Genomic DNA, 20351 nt, shown 5'->3' with positions numbered 1-20351 from the left:
CAATTATCCAGTGTGTCCAGATGGAGTCCCGCGAGCGATAGCGAGTGGCGGACGGAATAGGGGTGACACCAAGCACTTCCGACCCCACTTCCGGTTTGGCAACTCGCCGATCGGCCACCAGGTGGCGGTATTGAAGCACTGGAGAGTTGAGTGGAGATCTACAGCACCAGTCATGACATGTGAATACCATGACGAAAATTTGAAATATTGATCTCGATGACGGCGTAATCCGTCATTGGCAGATTAAGCATGGCGAGGAATGACGTCTTAATCCGTCAATGGCGGAGAATGGGTTAAGGGACCCCAAGTGAGTGGCCACTCTACCTGCAGTCTTTCCAGCTGCTACGATCAGCACCTCCGTTTTTTTAGCATTTAACTGGAGGAAGTTACTCCCCATCCAACTCTCAATGCTGAGCAGGCACTCCTGGAGAAGGCTGAGTTTCTCCAAATTGTCGGGTTTAAAAGAGCAGAGTAGTTGTATGTCGTCTGCGTAGCAGTGGTATTTAATGCTTGTGAATTTATTGATGAGGAGGCCTAAAGGAAGCATATAAATGGCAAAAAGGAGTGGTCCTAGCACCGATCCTTGTGGTACCCCACATGAGAGGGGGGTGGGGTCAGATTTAAAAGGACCCACAGCCACAGAGAACGTTCTCTCCCTTAGATAAGAAGCAAACCAGTTGGGGAGCTCCAGTAGCTCACCATGTACCTCGACGCGAAATCGTCGGGGAATACCGTGCTGCGTCACGGATCTGGTTGACTCCGAGTTCGATTCCCGGACCCGCCGTCATTTGCCGAATGTCTTCCCCTGTTCTCCCTCCCGTTTCACCCTGCATCTGTCGGTCATGCTTGACCAGAAAAGCGATAAACGCTAAAAAATGAAGTTAAAGAAAAAAAAGAAGCAAACCAGTTTAGAGCGCTCCCAGAGATGCCCACCCACTCCCTGAGCCTGTCCAAAAGGATGCTGTGGTTGACCGTATCAAACGCTGTGCTCAGGTCTAACAGGACCAGAACAGAGCATTCACCAGAGTCAGCGGACATCAGGAGATCGTTTGATACTCTGAGAAGGGCAGATTCAGTGGAGTGGAGTTTGCAGAAGCCAGATTGGAATTGGTCAGAGATGTTATTTTGTGACATGTGGGTGGTGAGCTGGTTGGCTACAACCTTTTCTAACACCTTTGATGCAAAAGGCAGCTTGGAGATGGGTCTGTAGTTGTTATGGATGGTGGGGTCTAGGTTGGGCTTTTGAACACTTTCAGTGCCCGGCCATTAACATGGGAAACATGGTTAAATGCCAGGACCCACTTCAATGATAGCGTTGTGAACGCATAATCTCTGTCTTAAATTATGGCTATGTGTCTAATCTGCCTGTCGCTTATCAATGACTTGTTTGCAGTCAACATTGTCGAAACGGATTGTTTTTTAATCGGTTCATTTTCGTTTTATAGCATTTTGAAAAGCCCTCGTTTTTCAGGAAAATATATAGATTCCGTTATAAAAGGCACTTACTGGAATATTCTAGCATACACAAAAACGTTGTAATTTTCCTGCCTATTTATGAATCGTTTTCAAATAAACGCTAGATTATTGATAGTATATGTACTTATGCACGCTATAGAGGCGGGCTGAAAAATCGATTCTCTCATTTCCTCATCAGTGATCACAGCCACACACACACACACACACGCATATGGCACACGCTTATATCTCTGTGAAAACAGCTCTGATTATCCTAAGACTGGTCAAATTAATTCCTTACCTGAGATCAGATGTTATCCAAAAAGATTATTCCAATTCCTGATTGCCATTCCAAATATCGATCACGCTTATTGATTACAGTGTTGGGTCCTGTAAATACATAATCCACGCGTTTCCGGGCCGGCGAGCACAATCGATCCTTCAGTTGGCTTGAGCGAAAAGTAAAATGAGCAAACTGGCCGCGTCTATGCCAAATACAACGCAGTTCGGTTTCCGGGTTCCTCTGATTGGCCACTAAGCCCACGTGACCGCGCGCTAGCGCGCCCCCCTTATCGCCCACTGCCGCGCTGTGAAGCGGAAGAGCCAGCGGGGCGGCGCGAGGCGACATACACAACATACATGACAGCTTTGGCTGTTTGTACGATGAAACAAAGAACTTCTAAGATATACATTAACTTGGATTTCAGTGATATTCAGCGGTTATGTCAGTGTTCTTATAAAGCTTGTAGTTGTGCATGTCATAAAAAAACAAACTCGCATCATTTGGGTATTTCTGAATGTTTTGGCATATGAGTCTATATAGGATGCATTTTTGTGTAATTGTTTGATCATAATACAGGACTAAGGAACATGGAATTTTTTTTATTTCAAATTATATATATAGGACTATGTATAAAGAAACCATTTCTTCTTTCAGAAAGGCTGATATAAAGCTAATGTTTTGTGTAATTGTTATACTCATTGAGGAACATTACATTTGTAGTATTAATCGTAGAATCATATCATATCAGTACCTTCAATAAAGAGTAGATCTGACTACCGGTACTTTACTGAATTAACAATTACTGTGAATATCTCCAAACCACACATTGAGTAACAATACCTTGGATGATGTAACTGATATGGATATTAGTCGCGCTACTGGAGAAAAAGACGCTGGTACCCTTGACAGTTAAAAGAAAAGAAATCACTTTATTCATTCCAGATGTAGCTTATTTTTACAATCATATTGTACTGAACAAAGATTAGCAACACATTTTCTTGCGGTGAATTCCTGCCTGAACATTCAAGACATGCTGTATTGCGTGGGGCTTTTAGAGAGGAAGATCCGTAGGACGCCACAACGTCGATTCCTGAACGCAACCTCTTTGATATAGCTAGAGGAGAGATTACACCCATGCAGCCTCGAGTGTCGTGTGCAGTGTAAACAAACATTGTTTATGAGAACACATCCAAAGGGAACACAGTTTCTTGAGTCTGGCGTTGTTGTACTTTATCTATTTAGTGTTTTTTTTTTTATCCACTTTTTCTCCCATTTTCTATATCTTTCTCCCATCCCAATTTCGTATCATCCAATTCAACCCTCCCCTGTCACGAACGCTGTTTCTTGCCTCCCACAAGCCGGCTGCAATGTGGACTAAGTCATACATAGCACAAGTCCCCTCCGGTACTTGAGGTAACAGCAGTCGCATCTTTTCACCTGCGCAGCTCGATCTCTCAGTGGCGAGGCGTAACGCGTGGGAGGCTCACGCTGCCCCCGACACTTCCTGATTCTACTGCGCAGGCGCACCAACCGACCTGTAGGAGTCGCTGTCCACAACGCCCGATCCCCACCCATCAGTTTCCCACCCCCTAATACGGCCAATGTGTATTAGTATGAACGACCAGCTAAACTGAAAGCAATGTGGAGCGCTGGGCTCGAACAGGCAAGCCCAGCGTCTCCGTCATTCGTGTCGAGCGCCTTTCCCACTACGCCACGTAGCCGCCACTTTATCTATTTAGTGTTACTGTTGGGAGTAGTGGGGGAGAAATTAATGAATGAATGAAAACTTTATTTAACAGATTGCAGAATGGGTACAATACAGTACGGCGCAATACACACAATTGTTAAGAGTGCAGACCAGAGAAAGACGTTTGTCTTGAAGAAAGTCAAGTCAAGTCAAGAGTTTTATTTGTCACGGCATACAAGTATACAATGAAATGCGGGTGGTCTTGCCCGCAACGATGTGCAATACAGTAGTACAACATATAATAGAATCCAATAAAACAACATTGTGCAATAAACAGGTAACATAGTGGGACATCTCGGTATTTGTACATAGTTATTTACAGAGCATGGAGGACTAGGTCCTTTGGTAGTGCAATACACTGTTACTGTTGCTATACTGTTTTTTTTTTTTTAAACTTAAATTTTTATTAACATTTATAGACAAACAACACTTACACAAAAATGGAACCCATAATACAACATTATTAAACAGACATAAATAATAAAGTACAAAAAATATAATACAATTGTAATACCCAAAAAAATTAAAAATAAAATCAGAAAATGCTAACTAAGTCAAAAGTGTGTGACATGGGTTCAGAGACCCTCCTTGAACCTCTTTCCTCCTTTACCCTTCGCCCTCTTGTGATGCATTTGGTTCTTCCTCTGTGATGTCGTTTTCGTTCCCCTTGTAATCCTCCCACTTTCCCCATCTTTCTCCAAATTTCTCTTCCTGTAACCTCAGCATGTGTGTTATCCTCTCCATATCCTGTATCTCCTCCACTATTCCTACCCATTGTGCTATTGTCGGTGGGTCTTCTTTGTACCACAGTCTTGTTATTGCTTTTCTGGCCGCTATCAACATTATCTTTATTAAATATTTGTCCCCCCCTTGTATTCCCTCGTGTGTCAGGTCTCCTAAGTAAAGCACCAGTCCTGTTTGTGGTAACCCGTATCCTAATATTCTGATCATTGCCTCCCCTATCTCCTCCCAATACCCCTTCAGCTTCTGACATCCCCAGAATATGTGTGTGTGATTTGCCCCCTCCTTCCCACACATCCTCCAGCATGCTCTTTGTGTTGGTGCATATTTTCCCTTCAGCTCTGGGGTTATAAAGAATCTGATTATGTTTTTCCATCCAAACTCTTTCCATATCCTCGATCCTGTTGTTGAATGTTGCACCTCGCATATGTTCCCCCATTCCTTCCCTGTTATTCCTATCTCTAGTTCTCTCTCCCATTTCTCCCTTATATAATCGGTCGTGTGTCCCTTGCTGGTCATTATAGCCCGGTACAGTGCTGATATTACCCTTCCTTTCCCTCCTTCGTATGCCCTTACTATCATCTTAATTATTCCATTCTGTTCTTCTTCCTTGTCTCCTCTTATTTCTTTATTATAGTAATCTCTAATCTGTAGATATCTGAAGTGGTCCCTGTTTTCTAGTCCAAAGTTCTCCTTTAATTTTTGTAGTGTTTGCATTTCCCCCTTCTCTATCATTTTGCATATCGCTGTTGCCCCCCCCCTCTCCCACCTCCTGAATCCATGGTCCAGCCTCCCTGGTTTGAATCTCTTGTCATGTGCTATCCATCTCAGAACCCCTGACTGCTTCTCTAATTTGTGTGTTTTTACTACTCTGTTCCATATGGTCAAGGTGCATTTGGTGATAGGATCTAACAGTCCCTCTTTTTCTTTGAACAGTTCCCTATCTCCCACCAGAGCTTATACCTTGTATCCCTCCCCTTCTTTTTCAATGTCTTTCCATCTTGCCTCATATTTGTCGTTACACCAGCACGTCACTGCTCTCAGTTGCGCTGCATAATAATAATCTTGTAGGCTGGGTACTGCCATCCCTCCCTCTTCCTTTGGTAGTTGTAGTGTTTTATATCTGACCCGTGGTCTTCTCCCCGCCCATATAAACCTCGATATCAGTCTGTCCCACTCCCTGAATTGATTCTGTGGTATTTGTATCGGTAGTGATTGGAACAGGTACAGTAACCTTGCTAGTATGTTCATTTTAATGACCTCTATTCTTGAATTGAAGTCCAAGGGCATTACTGTCCATCTCTCCAAGTCTCTCTTGATGTTCTGATTTATCTGTGTATAGTTCGCCTCAAACAGTTTCCCCACCCCTCTCGTGATGTTCACCCCTAAGTATTTAATCTTGTCCATGTCCCATCTTATCCCGTACTGTTCCCTAATTTCCGTTGTTGGGGTATAGTTCCATGCTAAGGTCTGTGTCTTTGTCACGTTTAGTTTGTATCCTGAGTAGTGGCCATATTCCTTCAGTAGATCCATCAGTGCCGGGAAGCTCTTGTCTGGTTGCCTCATGTATACTATCACGTCGTCCGCAAATAGGCCTAGTTTATATTCCGTTCCCTTTATCCTTACTCCCTTAATGTCCTCGGTCTGTCTGATCAGTTGTGCCAGTGGTTCTATGAAAACGGCGAAGAGCGTTGGTGAGAGACAACATCCCTGTCTGGTAGCCCTCTCTAATCTGATTCTATCCGTCAGGCTGCCATTCACCTTAACCCTCGCTGTCGGCTCTTGATATAGCGCCTTGATCATCTTCATCGCCCTCCCGTTCAGTCCGAACCTCATCAATGTTTTATATAAAAATGTCCAGCTCACACTGTCTAATGCTTTTTCTGCATCTAGGCTAATCAGTACCGCGCTACCACCTTGTTTTTGTATCTCCTCTACTATGTGTAATGTCTTTCTCACGTTGTCCTGTGTCTGTCTCCCTTTAATAAATCCAGTTTGATCTTCATCTATAATGTCTGGCATAAACGTCTCATCTCTTTGATATTATCGATGTATACATCTTGTAATCCACGTTGAGTATGGACACAGGTCTGAAACTACTACATAATTCTCTATCCTTCCCTTCCTTCGGTATCGTGGTGATTATGGCTTCCTTCCACGAGGGGGGGCATTTTGCCCTCTTCCATCGTGTGTCTGAACGCCGCCCCTAACATGGGTGCTAATTCCGTTCTAAATGTCTTGTAGAATTCCGATGGGAATCCGTCGCTCCCCGGAGATTTGTTGTTTTTAGCTCTACTAATTGCCTCTTCCAGTTCTCGTTCCGTAATTATTTTATTTAATTCTTCATTCTGTTCTTTCCCTATCGATGGTAACTCTAGCTTCTCCAGATATGCTTCTATTTCCTCTTCTCCCGCTGCTTTTGGCTGTGTGTATAGTTTCTCATAGTATTCTCTAAATGTCCTCTCTATTTCAGCTGGGTCTCTCAATATTTCATTAGTCTTTGTATCCCTTATTGTGTGTATCGTGTTCAACTTCTGTTGCGTCCTAATTCTCCTAGCCAACAGTCTGGTCGCTTTTGGTCCCCCTTCATAGTACGTTTGTTTCATGAACCTCGCTTTCTTTTCTATTTCCGTCAATAATTCCCTATTTATCCTGGCCTTTACTTCTTTGATTTCTCCGAGCGTTTCCTGTTCTTTTGATATCTGGTGTCTCCCTTCTAGCTTCTTCAGCTTCCCTATCAGATTGTGATATGTCTCCGTTCTGGCCTTCTTCAGCATTGCTGTCTTCTCCATCAATTTCCCCCTTATCACCACCTTCAGTGTGTCCCATAGAATGTTCGGATCTACCGCCCCGTTGTCATTTTCTTCCTTATACCTGGCTATCTCCTCCTTGATCTGACTCACCACCCCCTTGTTATTTAATATTCCTACATTTAGTCTCCAGATCGTGTTCCTCCGTCTCCCTTCTAGATCTACTGTCAGATATATGGCACTGTGATCCGATATGTCCGCTACTCCTATTCTGCTCTCCCGTACCCTGTAACTGTCCCCCGTCGTCATCAAAAAGTAGTCTATTCTCGCATATGTCACGTGCGGGTGTGAGTAATGTGTGTATTCCCTGTCCATGGCGTGCATCCCCCTCCAAACATCTGTAATTCCCATTTCCGTCATCTGAATATTCATATATCTACTGATTGGTGCCCGTCCTTTTCTAGTACTCGTGGTGTCTAGGTCGTGATTCAGTACTACATTAAAATCTCCCGCGCATATCAATATCCCTTCTAGTTCCATCACTATCATAACAAAAATGGTCTCATATAAATCCCTCTCACTCTCTGGGGGTGCATAAACATTCACTAACGTAATCATTTGACCCTCCATTTTTCCCTTCACCAGAACAAACCTTCCCTCCTTGTCTCTTACTTCCTTGATCAATTCAAATTTGACTGTTTTTGATTAACGTGATTACTCCTCTCCTCAGGTTCCGTTTAAAGGAACTATAGTATGCATTTTCATATCCAAATCGCTTCAGTTTCTCATGATCCTGTGCTACCAAATGTGTCTCCTGCAGAAAAATCACTTCCATCTCACTTTTTTTACATTTCAACATCACTTTGCCCCTCTTTATCGCATTATTCATTCCATTAACGTTTAACGACATCATTTTTATACCTTTAAGTTACTTTAACCATTGTCATCTTTCTTCTTCTTTCGTCTGTCAGTCCCCCCCATGTCACATTCATTCCCCCCTCCGGTTGTAGCCTCCGCTCTCTTCACCGAATACATATAATGATTAACATAAATAAAAAACATAAACTTTACATAAACATAAAGTAAAGGAAGAGTTTTTCACTCTTTTGACCAGGAGCCTCACCGCATGCGTGCTACCCTTCCGCTCTCATACCGGAAGTCTCCGAAACGCCAGCTTTTTCGCTATACTGTTTTTAAAGTGACCTTTCCTTTGTGGCCATAAGTGTGGGCGTGTGCAGCATGAGTGTGTGCCTGCTCATGTTAAAGTGGCTGCTAGTGTGCGAGCGTGTACAGCGTGCGTGTCGTGTGTGTGCTCATGTGTGCTTGTGTGTGGAGAGTTCAGTGTTCTGTGGCACTCAGTGTTCAGTGTTCAAGGCTCTGATGGCCTGGGGGAAGAAGCTGAGCCGAAGCCTCTCTGTCCTAGTAGCTGGGGTTCGCAGGCGTCTGCCTGACCTCAGCAGCTGGAACAGGCTGTTATTGGGGTGGTGAGGGTCTTTCATTATTCTACAGGCTCTGGATTTGCACCTCTTGTTGTATAGAACCTGCAGGGGAGGTAGTGCAATACCCGTGAACGGGCCGCCTCGGAAGAAGACGGCCGCTGCTGCTATTGAAACCACCGCCTCGCGTCTCCCTGCTGGCTCTTCCGCTTCACAGCGCGGCAGTGGGCGATAAGGGGGTGTGCTAGCGCGCGGTCACGTGGGCTTAGTGGCCAATCAGAGGAACCCGGAAACCGAACTGCGTTGTATTTGGCATAGACGCAAACTGGCCACCCCCCCTTCAGAAGTGTAAAGTAATGGGGTGCAGTTACACAGGGAGAGACGATAGGGGGCAGTATCTTCCCAATTGAGCTCAGAGAGACTCTGCAGCACTAACCCGAGGCTCGATTGATGAAATATTAATTCAAATCGCCAATAATAAAAAAAAAGACAAACAAACGCTATATAGCGTCGGGGGCACTCAAAGGTCGGCATGAACTAACGACAAAACGCATCCGTGGCACTCAATGTGTTAAGGAGTGGCTGTACGACTGCCTCCTTAAAATCTATTGGGACAGAACCAGAGGCTAGGGATGACACGACAGTGTTTCCCACAGGATTTTCAGAGACTATGGGGGGTGAGCCTCCGACCCTCTAGGGGGGTCCGGCGGCATGCCCCCCCCCCCCCCCCCCCCGAAACTTTTTTTGTTTGTACATTTTAAAGTTAAATGCATCAATCTGGTGCACTTTGAGAGCAAAATAAAGAGGCTAGATCTATGATGAACTTTGTGCTCAAAACACAATCGACAAGACTAGTGCTTCCCAATCCTCTCCTCGAAACACCCCAGCCGTTCAATGTATTTGTTAAATTCCACCACCAGCATACCTGATTCAACTTAACTAGCCCTTTATTAGTTGAATCAAGGTGTGCTGGTGGTGGAATTTAACAAATACATGGAACGGCTGGGGTGTCTCGAGGAGAGGTTTGGGAACCACTGGACTAGAGCATACATTTGAGCCATCAAAGAAATTAAGCAAAAGTGGTTACCTGTGTTGAACTGGTTTATTTTTTAGAAAATAAAAAAAATATAGTGGATTACTATTATGACTACTACCACTGCCAATACTACTGATACATCCCTATTGGCAAACCTTATTTAAAAACTTTTTTTAATACATTTTTTTTTTGGTTCATTATACAACTGTGGCGGGACTAATCTAGGTCTAGGTAATTAATGGGAAACCATGGATGAGTTTATAATAGTGACTAGACTGGGGCCAACAGAGCAAAAAACTTCCTTGAACATGGATGTAGGAAGGATGTCTAGGGGGCTTGAGGAGGTCTTCATTGAGGTGACTAAAATTCTCTTCACCCCGCCCCGACACAGGTCTTATTGGAGGACACAAGCTTGTCAGCGAAGAATTCCCTGTCTTTACATCGGCAGCCTGGGCCTCCTTCAGAGAGCCTCAGAGGAAGCAACACCAACTTCCCTTTCCTTCCTGGTGAGTCGTACTAATCGTCATCCTAATGATCTCAACTATAGGTTTTAAGGAGAATGCATGGGAAACAGCAGTTAACCATTCAGTCAACTTAAAAAAATTATTATATACATATAATCCTATCTGTTTTGGATTACGGAGATGTGATTTATAGACATGCAGCGGCTTCCACTCTTAAGCCCTTAGACTCTGTTTATCATTCAGCCATTAGATTTATCACCGGTGATAGTTATGGTACTCACCATTGTATCCTATATAATAAGGTCGGGTGGGCCTCTCTGGCAGAGAGACGTAAGTTGCATTGCAATCTTTTTATCTATAAAGCCATAATTAGAGATTGTCCAAATTATATTAGTTCTTTATTGGAATGGACCACTGGACCCTGTCGTACACGATCCAGTTTTTGGCTTACACTTAGAGTGCCTAGAGTTTGTACTGAACTTGGTAGATCTGCTTTTGGCTTTTATGCCCCTACATCATGGAATACCCTGCAGGAAACACTGAAACTAGACACTCTAGTGTCTATGGGTCGGTTTAGAACCTTAATGACCAATCAGGTCACCACAATATGTAATTGTTTTTAAATTATTACCTCTGTTTTAATTTTGAGCTATTTTATTCTTTTTAAAAGATTTTTTATTATTATTTTTTTTATGTATTTTAAAATGTGCTCTCAATTATTCTGATTGTCTGATGTCTTTATATTTATGAACACACTGTGACACTTGTGTATGTAACATCTCGACGGCACTGTAAATGAGTTTAATTACTCAGTGTAGTATCGAGTATAAATAAAGATTGAATGAATGAATGAATATATATATATTCAGGGATCCAGACTAACCTTTTACATTGGTTGCACCAGTGCGCCTAACTTTTTCATTTAGGTGCACCAGCACATAATTTACCGTAGATGCACCCAACATTTTCCACTGCGCCTTTTGCCGCTGCAATAATACATTTTAAGCGTTTTTACCATTACCTTTTTTGTCAGTTTCCATACACATTAGTAATTTCTTAAGATGTTATGTAAATTATTGTAAAAAATAACATTGTATTACAGTTAGCTCGCAAAGTCCAATCCTTCACCTTTTTATGTCTATTTGAACACATTCAGCTCAGCTCCAGTTAGAGCTGTCCCAAGCCTGTTTTTGGGATTCGAACATTCGCCAGGGTTTTTCGAACGGATGTTCGAACCATCATTTTAATCATGCAAACAATTGGCTCCTAAATAGGGAGGTGTACTCTGACGTCACTTTGGACCGCCTGCGAGGTCCACCCGTATAGGGATTTATCTTTGGGAAAATGGATTATCGGCTATTGTAACAATTCTACCTCATGAACATTTGGAAAGCTTTCCATTTTTGCACAAAATGAGTTCCCTTCTATCACTAACATTATTTGTTAAGCATTTCTGGTTGAAATAAAATTCAGCATTTTTTATTTATTTTTTTTTACAATTAATTGCGAATATTTTCATGTTGAGCTATAGATTGTGGATGAATACGCACAGAAAGGTACACCATGCAAATGTTGATGCTTTATTTGTTTTAAACGAGACGATTTAGAAATGGGCAATGGGCAAGGCAAATACATTGTGTTTTCAAGATGGTGGACCGGCCGGCAATGTAGTACACCTCCCTATACTAATAGTCTTTCGGGTATTTTATTTTGAAAAATGGCCACTTCCGCCCGCGCCTCAACCCAGCGTACTGTCGAGTCTTGACTAGCAAAGTTTAGGCACATAGCTCACATTTCTGCGGTTGAGAAGTAGTAACTACTTACTGGTCATGGGAGGCTTGAATAACGTTTGAATGATAATCCATTTTGTGAATACATTTGTTGAAACAGCTTTGTTGGCCGACGGCTCCTGCTATCTTAACGTTAGCTAAAGCTAAAGAGCTGCGCCCTAACGTTACATAGCTTAATTAACGTGTATAACATACCTGTGTAACGTTAAGCAGCTTGTGTTCCGCTGGGAAAGCATCACTGCATACACTTTGTTTAATCCAAACGTCCATTCGGAAACGTTGTATTATGAAACCAGTATGAGACGCTGTGCTTTTAAAAAAAAAAAAAAATGTTTGATCTTTTTCCACCTCCTTTTTCCTCAGATTTTCTCCCATCCCAATGTTAGTCGTTATGCCAATTCCCAATCCCCTTCCTGGTCGTTACCCCCCACAGTCGGTCTGGGAGAGTGGAGGCTATCACGTGCTTCCTCCGACACACGTCTAGCCAATCAACCGCTTCTTTTCACCTGGCAGCGCGGACTCTCACTGAGAGGGTGTAACGTGTGGAAGGATCACACTACCCCCCTTAGATCCTATCCGCGCTGAGCAGGCGCCCCGACCGAACTGTAGGAGTCGCTGTTTACAACGACCCGGACCCACCCCGCCAGCTTTCCCACCCTCTAATACAGCCAATTGTATTAGTGTGAACGGCCAGCCAAGCTGGTGACAACGCCGGAGCTGTGAGCTGGATTCGAACAGGCGAATCCAGCGTCTCCGGTGTTGGTGACGAACGCAATCTCCGCTACGCCACCTGACCGCTCTGACGCTGTGCTTTTTTTTATCGTTTCAATGCTCACATGGCTATTTTGTTTATCCCGTCATTCAGCGAATAATAATGGCAGGGTGATGATCAGAGCCAATCAGAGGCAGATCTGGGCTGGTCTTTGCATAATGCACGTGTTATAGCCAATCAAAGGCAGATATTTTTTTTTAGAACGCACATGGCCACGGGGAAAAAGACGCTAAACACACACACATACACACAGACAGACGGACCTGCTGGGAGCTGAGAGCACCAGTGCGACAAGGGAAAACATCCAGTCGCACAGCTCTTGAGTTTTGGTCACCAGATTGGAATTAACAAAACCCACACGGCACAAGGTAGAAGCACGTTTAACAGCAGTTTTATTACTTTTTAGGGGAAAAGGAGAGGTTAGGGTAATTGTCAGCCAGTCCGTAATACAATAGAATCGTCTTGGTCCGTTAGCGGGGTCCGGTACACATAGAGCGATTCTCATATGGGCGTGGGCTGATCCGGGAGAAGAGACGTCAGACAGGGGTCGATACACATGCGGGTTCTCAGACGGTCGGTTACAGCACACAGCAGGGTCCTCTTCGTTTCCTCTTCTCTTCTCTTTACTCACGTCCTCTCCTTCCATATGGTTTCGCCTCAGCTACTCCAATGCTTCTGTGTCTCAGTCTCCATTTTGTATGCTACTTTGATTGACAGGTGATTGCGCTCATCTGTCTCTGGCGCGTCTGGCACAGGTGCGCTGCATCTGTGCTGATGTGCTCTGCACGGGCGGGAGTCTCTCCGGAACCCCTAATATGGGCATATGCCCTAGTACCTTGGCCGACACATAGCGTCCGTCTATTACCACGCCAGCCGGTCTGCCACAATATATATATGAGCAGCTTTCATCAGCAATATTAGAAATTATGAAAAATTGCCAGTATCGATTGTGATTATCTCTTTTCCCCGCCCATCTCTCACAGGAGGTATGGAGGAACTCACTCTGGAGCAAATCAAGAAGAAAAGCGACCTGGAGGAGGACATAGACTTTGTAAATGGTATGTTGGATCTTTTGTTCTGGACTGATTCTTTTTGCAGATGTTCTGTATTTGATTATATTAGCTATTCCTCCCCACAGGTCTACTCAAAGCTCCTCCTGGACTTAAAACTGGGATGGACTTCAGCGACAAAGGTTGGTATAGATATCATCTATCGCTCTACGCATATTGTCTTGCAGCTTGCATTCAATTGCAGCAAACTTTTACCTTTCCCCTTTTCATCAATATTTCTTCCAAGGTGGCGAATCGGCGAAGGCAGAGGTGAACCTCATGTCCCTCCTGTCCACCTTTGATGACATCATGAACTTGCAACCTGAGGCGGAGGAGAAGGACAAAGGAGGTGAAGATGCTCCCAAACTCCCCAGAACAAACAGCTTGGAAGACCTGGGCATCAAGGTAGTGATCCGAATCAATATATACCTTAGTTTCATACGGGCTATTGTTTTGATTCATGTGATCTCTTGCCATCTCTTGTCTACAGTAGTCATCATAGACAAGTGTGGTGTTTTTGCTTCCCCATGTGTGATTCAAGTAGATTAGAGGAGACAGTTTCCAAAACCAATTAGTTAACGAGGTTCTGCCAAAAACGATAATGGAGTAAAAGAAAAGAAAAACAGAAACACATCACTCATTCTTATAGTTAAAAACTAGAATACTTTATTAATAATTACATAAAAACGTGTAAATAGATTTTAGACAAGAAGTCAGAAAGACGGAGTCTAACTAAACTTGAAAAAAACGGAGTACAACAAGGCCTTCATCTTCCATGCATTCTAATAAAAGACTTGTTGCTGAAACATCAATGCCAATTTTTTCTTTTACATCTAATGAATCAATAAAGTATTTTTACTTCCAACCATAGGAACGAGGGATGTGTTTTTGCGATTGGATACTGAAAGGTTGTTGTCTTCCCCCATCTCCAGGAGGTCGTGGCGTCTCCCTCTACATCAGAGAAGGTCAAAGAAGGGACATCTAAACCAGCAGAGGTTCCAGAGGAGAACAAGAAGTGGGCCGTCCATGTGGACATCACCGCCCCTTGTGATGACTTTTATAAACGTATCCCCAACCCCGCCTTCAAGGTACTGACAGATGAGGTCTATTCTGTCATGGCTGTCTGTCATCAGTCTCAAGCATTCCCAAATGTATAGACCTCTCACGGGTGATGTCTTTTCTGGCTGCTCTCGATTCTCCAGTCTTTGCTGCAGCTATAGGAAAACTAGTTGACTATTGATAGATCGTCTCCTAGCTTCGTCTGTGGTTCATGCAACTGTGGTCCCACGAACAAAGCCTTCTAATGTACATTTCTCTCTCTGATAAGGCGGGGGGTTTAGAATTTGGCAGTAAAAAAAAAAAAAAAAAAAAAGGAAAACTCAATACTAGCCAAAACTAGCTTAGCATTACAGATCAAGTCACCCGACGTCACCAGCGTCAGTGTATTTTCTGCAACATCCGGTCATTCAGGGTTAGCAATGTGGCCCATTTTCCCATTAACCTTACAAAGGAAAAGGCCGTTCATTTCTGCCCTAGGCGGTTACAAATATGCACCGTCCGGGGCTTGATGTCATAATGACGTGAACGTGTGAGAAGTCTATTGGTTTTCCAGTGAGTCTCTATACAGTGTGTGTGTGTGTGTGTGTGTGTGTGTGTGTGTGTGTGTGTGTGTATATATATATATATATAAAATATTTATTCCACTTAAAGGTAGAATCTGTAATGGCATCAAACAGTGACCTCTAGGCAAAAGAGCCCCCCTCCATATTGCGCTTTGTTGACATTCTTTGTTTTGGCCTGACTGACATGTGGGTTGCAGTTTAGTAACTTATTATAAGGTGAATTTCTCCAGACCCCTCTTGGCAGAGCCTAACGTGCGGCCAGGAGTAGCAACCCCTTCCCTATCCCCCTATCGCTGTTTGACGACATCACAGATTCTACCTTTAAAGGACCATACCGGTTACATTTTTACTTCTCTCCATTACCGGAGATTGTCACTCGTCTTTAACTGATGTTGTGTTCATAGGTGTATACGGTGTGTGTTTTAGCAGATCTCAGCCTACCTTACTAAACGCTATTCACGCTGCCATTGATGTTGAACAAGTTCCCAGTGAGACTTGAAAGTTGTTTGGAAGTCACTAGGCATGTAGGTAACTCACCTTTGTGAAAACCTATAAGTATTTCTCTACTACATTTACATTTAGTCATTTAGCTGACGCTTTTATCCAAAGCGACTTACAAGTTCTGTACGACAAGTCATCAGGAAGGGTACAACTCTCAGCTGAGTAACAATGTTCATCAAAGTGTTGAGTGCTACAGTGTAGGTTAGTTTATTAGGACAAGTGCATGACAGTAAGGTTAGTTAGGGTTCGATTTTTTTTATCTTTTCCCCCCTCCTTTTTCCTCCGTTTTTCTCCCATCCCAATGTTAGTCGTTATGCCAATTCCCAATCCCCTTCCTGGTCGCTGCACACCTACCCCCTACGGTCGGTCTGGGAGAGTGGAGGCTATCACATGCTTCCTCCGACACATGTGTAGCCAATCAACCGCTTCTTTTCACCTGGCAGCGCGGACTCTCACTGAGAGGGTGTAACGTGTGGAAGGATCACACTACCCCCCTTAGATCCTTTCCTCGCTGAGCAGGCGCCCCGACCGAACTGTAGGAGTCGCTGTTTACAACGACCAGGACCCACCCACCAGCTTTCCCACCCCTAACACTGCCAATTGTGTTAGTATGAACAACCAGCCAAGCTGGTAGCAATGGGCTCGAACCCAGCATCTCCTGCACTAGTGGCGAGCGCCTTGCCCACTGCGCCACTTAGCCGCCTCTTTTTTTCTTTTTATTATTTTTTATTATTTCAGATAATGGTTGAAGAAGTGCGTCTTTAGTCGACGGCAAAAGATTGGACGGGTTTCGGCTGTCCTAACTGGAGTGGGTAGTTCATTCCACCATTGTGGGGCAAGGACTGAGAATAGGCGACTTCTCTTTGATGACCCTCCCGGAGCTTGGATAGGAGTAGGTGACTGCGTTCTGAATGAGTTGAAGAGGCTTGGTGGCAGTGGCCGGGAAGCCACCAAGCAGTGCGTTGCAGTAGTCGAGGCGGGAGATGACTGTTGATTGGACGAGGAGTTGGGTGGCTTCTTTTGTCAGGAAGGGGCGGATCCTTCTGACGTTGCTCAGGAGGAATCTGCAGGTTCTGGTTGTTGCTGCGATGTGAGCAGAGAAGTTCAACTGGTCGTCGAGGACAACACCAAGGTTCTTGGTACTACAAGCCATTCCCGAATCCAAGCATCAATTGGGAGCAGAATAGAAACTGAAAGCGAAAGTTCCACTTGTGAATTTGAATGGCTGGTAATAGAGAATACAGTAATGTTGGTGAATTTATACTATCCAGCAGTTATCTTAATCTCTGGTAATAGAGAATACAGTAACGTTAGCGAACATATACTATCCAGCAGTTCTCTTAATCTCTGGTAATAGAGAATACAGTAACGTTGGCGAACATATACTATCCAGCAGTTCTCTTAATATCTGGTAATAGAGAATACAGTAGCGTTGGCGAACACTATCCAGCAGTTCTCTTAATCTCTGGTGAATGAATGATGAATGAATGAAAACTTTATTAACAGATAGAATGGGTACAGTACAGTACAGCTCAATACATACAATTGTTAAGGGGATGCAGACCAGAGAAAGACTTTTGTCTTGTTTACATCAGGGTCCCCCATTTTCAATTTATCGTAACATAATATGACATACATGACAGACAGATAGACAGTACTGCTACATCTATACATTTATGACATACCAGATTTGCAAATACAGTACTGTTTGTGATACGAAAAGAGTCCAGAAAAAAAAGTATATACATTTGACGTAGAAGGCAGCTACGTGGCGTAGTGGGCAAGGCGCTCGCCACGAAATGCTGGAAACGCTGGGCTCGTCAGTTCGAGCCCAGCGCTCAACATTTGCTTTCAGTTTAGCTGGTCGTCCGTACTAATACACATTGGCCATATTAGGGGGTGGGAAACTGATGGGTGGGGATCAGGCGTTGTGGACAGCGACTCCTACAGGTCGGTTGGTGCGCCTGCGCAGTAGAATCAGGAAGTGTCGGGGGCAGCGTGAGCCTCCCACGTGTTACTCCTCGCCACTGAGAGATCGAGCTGCGCAGGTGAAAAGATGCGACTGCTGTTACCTCAAGTACCGGAGGGGACTTGTGCTATGTATGACTTAGTCCACATTGCAGCCGGCTTGTGGGAGGCAAGAAACAGCGTCCGTGACAGGGGAGGGTTGAATTGGATGATACGAAATTGGGATGGGAGAAAATATAGAAAAATGGGAGAAAAAGTGGATAAAAAAAAATACATTTGACGTAGAAACTGTACATTGGAGGAGGTTGGGTAGGTGGGGGGGGGGTGGGGGGGACTGTACGTTGGAGGTGGTTGGGTGGGGGGAGGTTGAATAGGAGTGGGGGGGGGAGGTTGGGTAGGAGTGGGGGGGGGGGGGGGGTTGGGTAGGAGGGGTGGGTGGGGGACACTGTACCACTGTACATGCAAAACTGTAATAGAGAATACAGTAACATTGGCGAACACTACCCAGCAATCTCTGATAATGGAGAGAAGTCGAAAATTAGAGGCATACTGCAAGTGCAAGACAATAAGATAGTAGTTTATTGGGTTGATTTCCCACAGGGATTCCCTCGGCATGCTGTATCCAGTAACAGTGTAATGCATTATGTTTCTCTCCTAGTGGCCCTTTGAGCTGGATGTGTTCCAGAAGCAGGCTGTGTTGAGGCTGGAGGCTCACGAGTCTGTGTTTGTAGCAGCACACACCTCCGCCGGAAAGACCGTGGTGGCAGAATACGCCATCGCTCTCTCTCAGAAACACATGACCAGGTGTGTCTGTCTTTTTATTGAATACCTCAGATATGGGTGTAATCTGTAATGTTAAACTGAATTCTGACAATTAAGAATTATGAATCAATCATTATACCAAAAGTTTAAACCTTTATTTATTTTATCCATGATTGTTTCGCTGAGCATGCCATGTTTCACTCACACAATTGCATACATTTACACCGGGGAGCTGTCCAGTATAGCCCCAGTCTTACACTGGAGCAGCTGGGTGCTAAGTGCCTCGCTCAAGGGCACTTCAGTGGTTGTAATATTCATTCACTTCCCCTAGATTTCTCCTGTCGGTCTCTGGGATCAAACCGGCAACCACCTGGTCACAAGCCCTCCTAAACATTAGGCCACCGCTGCTCCACTGTCTACTGCATAACCACCTATTATATGCCAGATTGTGATGTCAACTTTCTATCTGATTATGTAGGACCATCTACACCTCCCCCATCAAGGCTCTGTCCAATCAGAAGTTCAGGGACTTCAAGGCCACCTTTGGGGATGTGGGGCTCCTGACGGGTGACGTCCAGATCAGTCCTGACTCTTCATGTCTCATCATGACCACTGAGATTTTGAGGTATTGATAGCGTTGCTTAACTCATTGAGCGCCACGCCCTTTCCCCATCTGTATTGCCTGGCACCAGCTTTTTTTGGACCATTTTCACAATATTTCACGATCTTTGCGGAGTATATTCTATATTATAGCTATGGAGACAATAGTATGGCTCATTTGACAGACACTATTTATAGTCCAACATGTAAAAAAAGAGTTTGTTTCTACATACCCTCGTTCGTTCCCAAGATAAACATTGCCCAGTTTAAAAATAATCCAGGCTGGTTTTCTAGATCGTGAGATAAAGTGTGTTTTGTGCAGCGTATGCGCAAATCTTGCGGCTGCTCGCTTGAAACCTATATTATTGCCAGGTCAAAGGTAAACACATGACCTTGTTTCTTCACAAAGCCGGGGGGGGGGGGGGGGGGGTCGTTTATCCGACTCTGCGATCATCAGAGGTACTCCATTTCTCACTTAGAGTCCAAAAGTGTCAGGATCAATACATATAACGTTAGGTAGCCCTCATCCATCTTCTTCATCTGCTCGGGCCAGACTATAGACGGAGCCGAATAGGTTTCCGCATCGGTCGGTTTGATTATAGTTTTTTTTACGTTTTACCAGTAGTGCTGAGTCCAACATAGTCTGGTGGAAATGCACCTTATCGTCCATAATCATCATCCATATAATCCATTTAGTCTTTTTCATAATATCCAATAGTTCGCTCTAGGCCAGGGGTGGCCAACCAGTCAGAGACTAAGAGCCACAAAAAAATGACTGTGGTACCACAAAGAGCCACACCATATACCAGCGTTTCTCAACCTTTTTTTTCAGTCACGGCACCCTTCATGTGTTTATAGGTCTCACCCTCTGGCCTCTGAAGTTGCTAATGTCTTTTTTATTTGGGCCTCACAGGGTTAAAAGTACCCTGTGAGACCCACGGTTGCAAAATTACAAAATCACTTTTAGCCATTTAAAAAATAATGTTTATTTAAAAAATGTTAAAGGGGAACTATTAACTATTATACTACTATTTACTATTTCTTTCACTATTTGGGCACTTTTACACAATTCCTGTGAGTCTATGGAACACCTAGGTTTTTTTAAAAAAAAATGCATTGTTTTGTATTTCTAATCAAGTACTAAAAACCGCATTTTTCTACCTCAAGATCTTAAGCCGTTTTGAGGCTGGGCTCCAACCACTGTGTGGCCTGGTGCCAACTGCCACATCAACTGCCACATTATTATGCAGCTGAGAAATCTCTGACATCACAGATATGCACATTTTCAGATGACTCAGTTCAGTGAGGGTGAATATTGTGAGAGGAGAATTGGAAGAATTCGCCAATATGAGAATTAGAGACATATGTCCACATA

At 43.9% G+C, this 20351-nt stretch overlaps 1 protein-coding gene across 1 annotated transcript in view; it reads left to right on the top strand.

The window, feature by feature from the left end:
- Positions 1 to 20351, top strand: part of skic2 (SKI2 subunit of superkiller complex) — a 79993-nt gene that overhangs the window by 3741 nt on the left and 55901 nt on the right. Inside the window, exons 5-11 of the mRNA XM_084313239.1 lie at positions 9840 to 9954; positions 13458 to 13532; positions 13613 to 13666; positions 13771 to 13928; positions 14456 to 14611; positions 18273 to 18418; positions 18855 to 19001. Of these exons, the coding sequence (XP_084169365.1) occupies positions 9840 to 9954; positions 13458 to 13532; positions 13613 to 13666; positions 13771 to 13928; positions 14456 to 14611; positions 18273 to 18418; positions 18855 to 19001 (851 nt within the window). The remainder of the gene's footprint in view (positions 1 to 9839; positions 9955 to 13457; positions 13533 to 13612; positions 13667 to 13770; positions 13929 to 14455; positions 14612 to 18272; positions 18419 to 18854; positions 19002 to 20351) is intronic.

This window comes from Notolepis coatsorum, assembly GCF_963971535.1.
Source record: "Notolepis coatsorum genome assembly, chromosome: 4".
NCBI lineage: Eukaryota > Metazoa > Chordata > Actinopteri > Aulopiformes > Paralepididae > Notolepis > Notolepis coatsorum.
The sequence above is the reverse complement of the archived record's forward strand: the minus strand, read 5'-3'. Positions and strand labels throughout refer to the sequence as shown.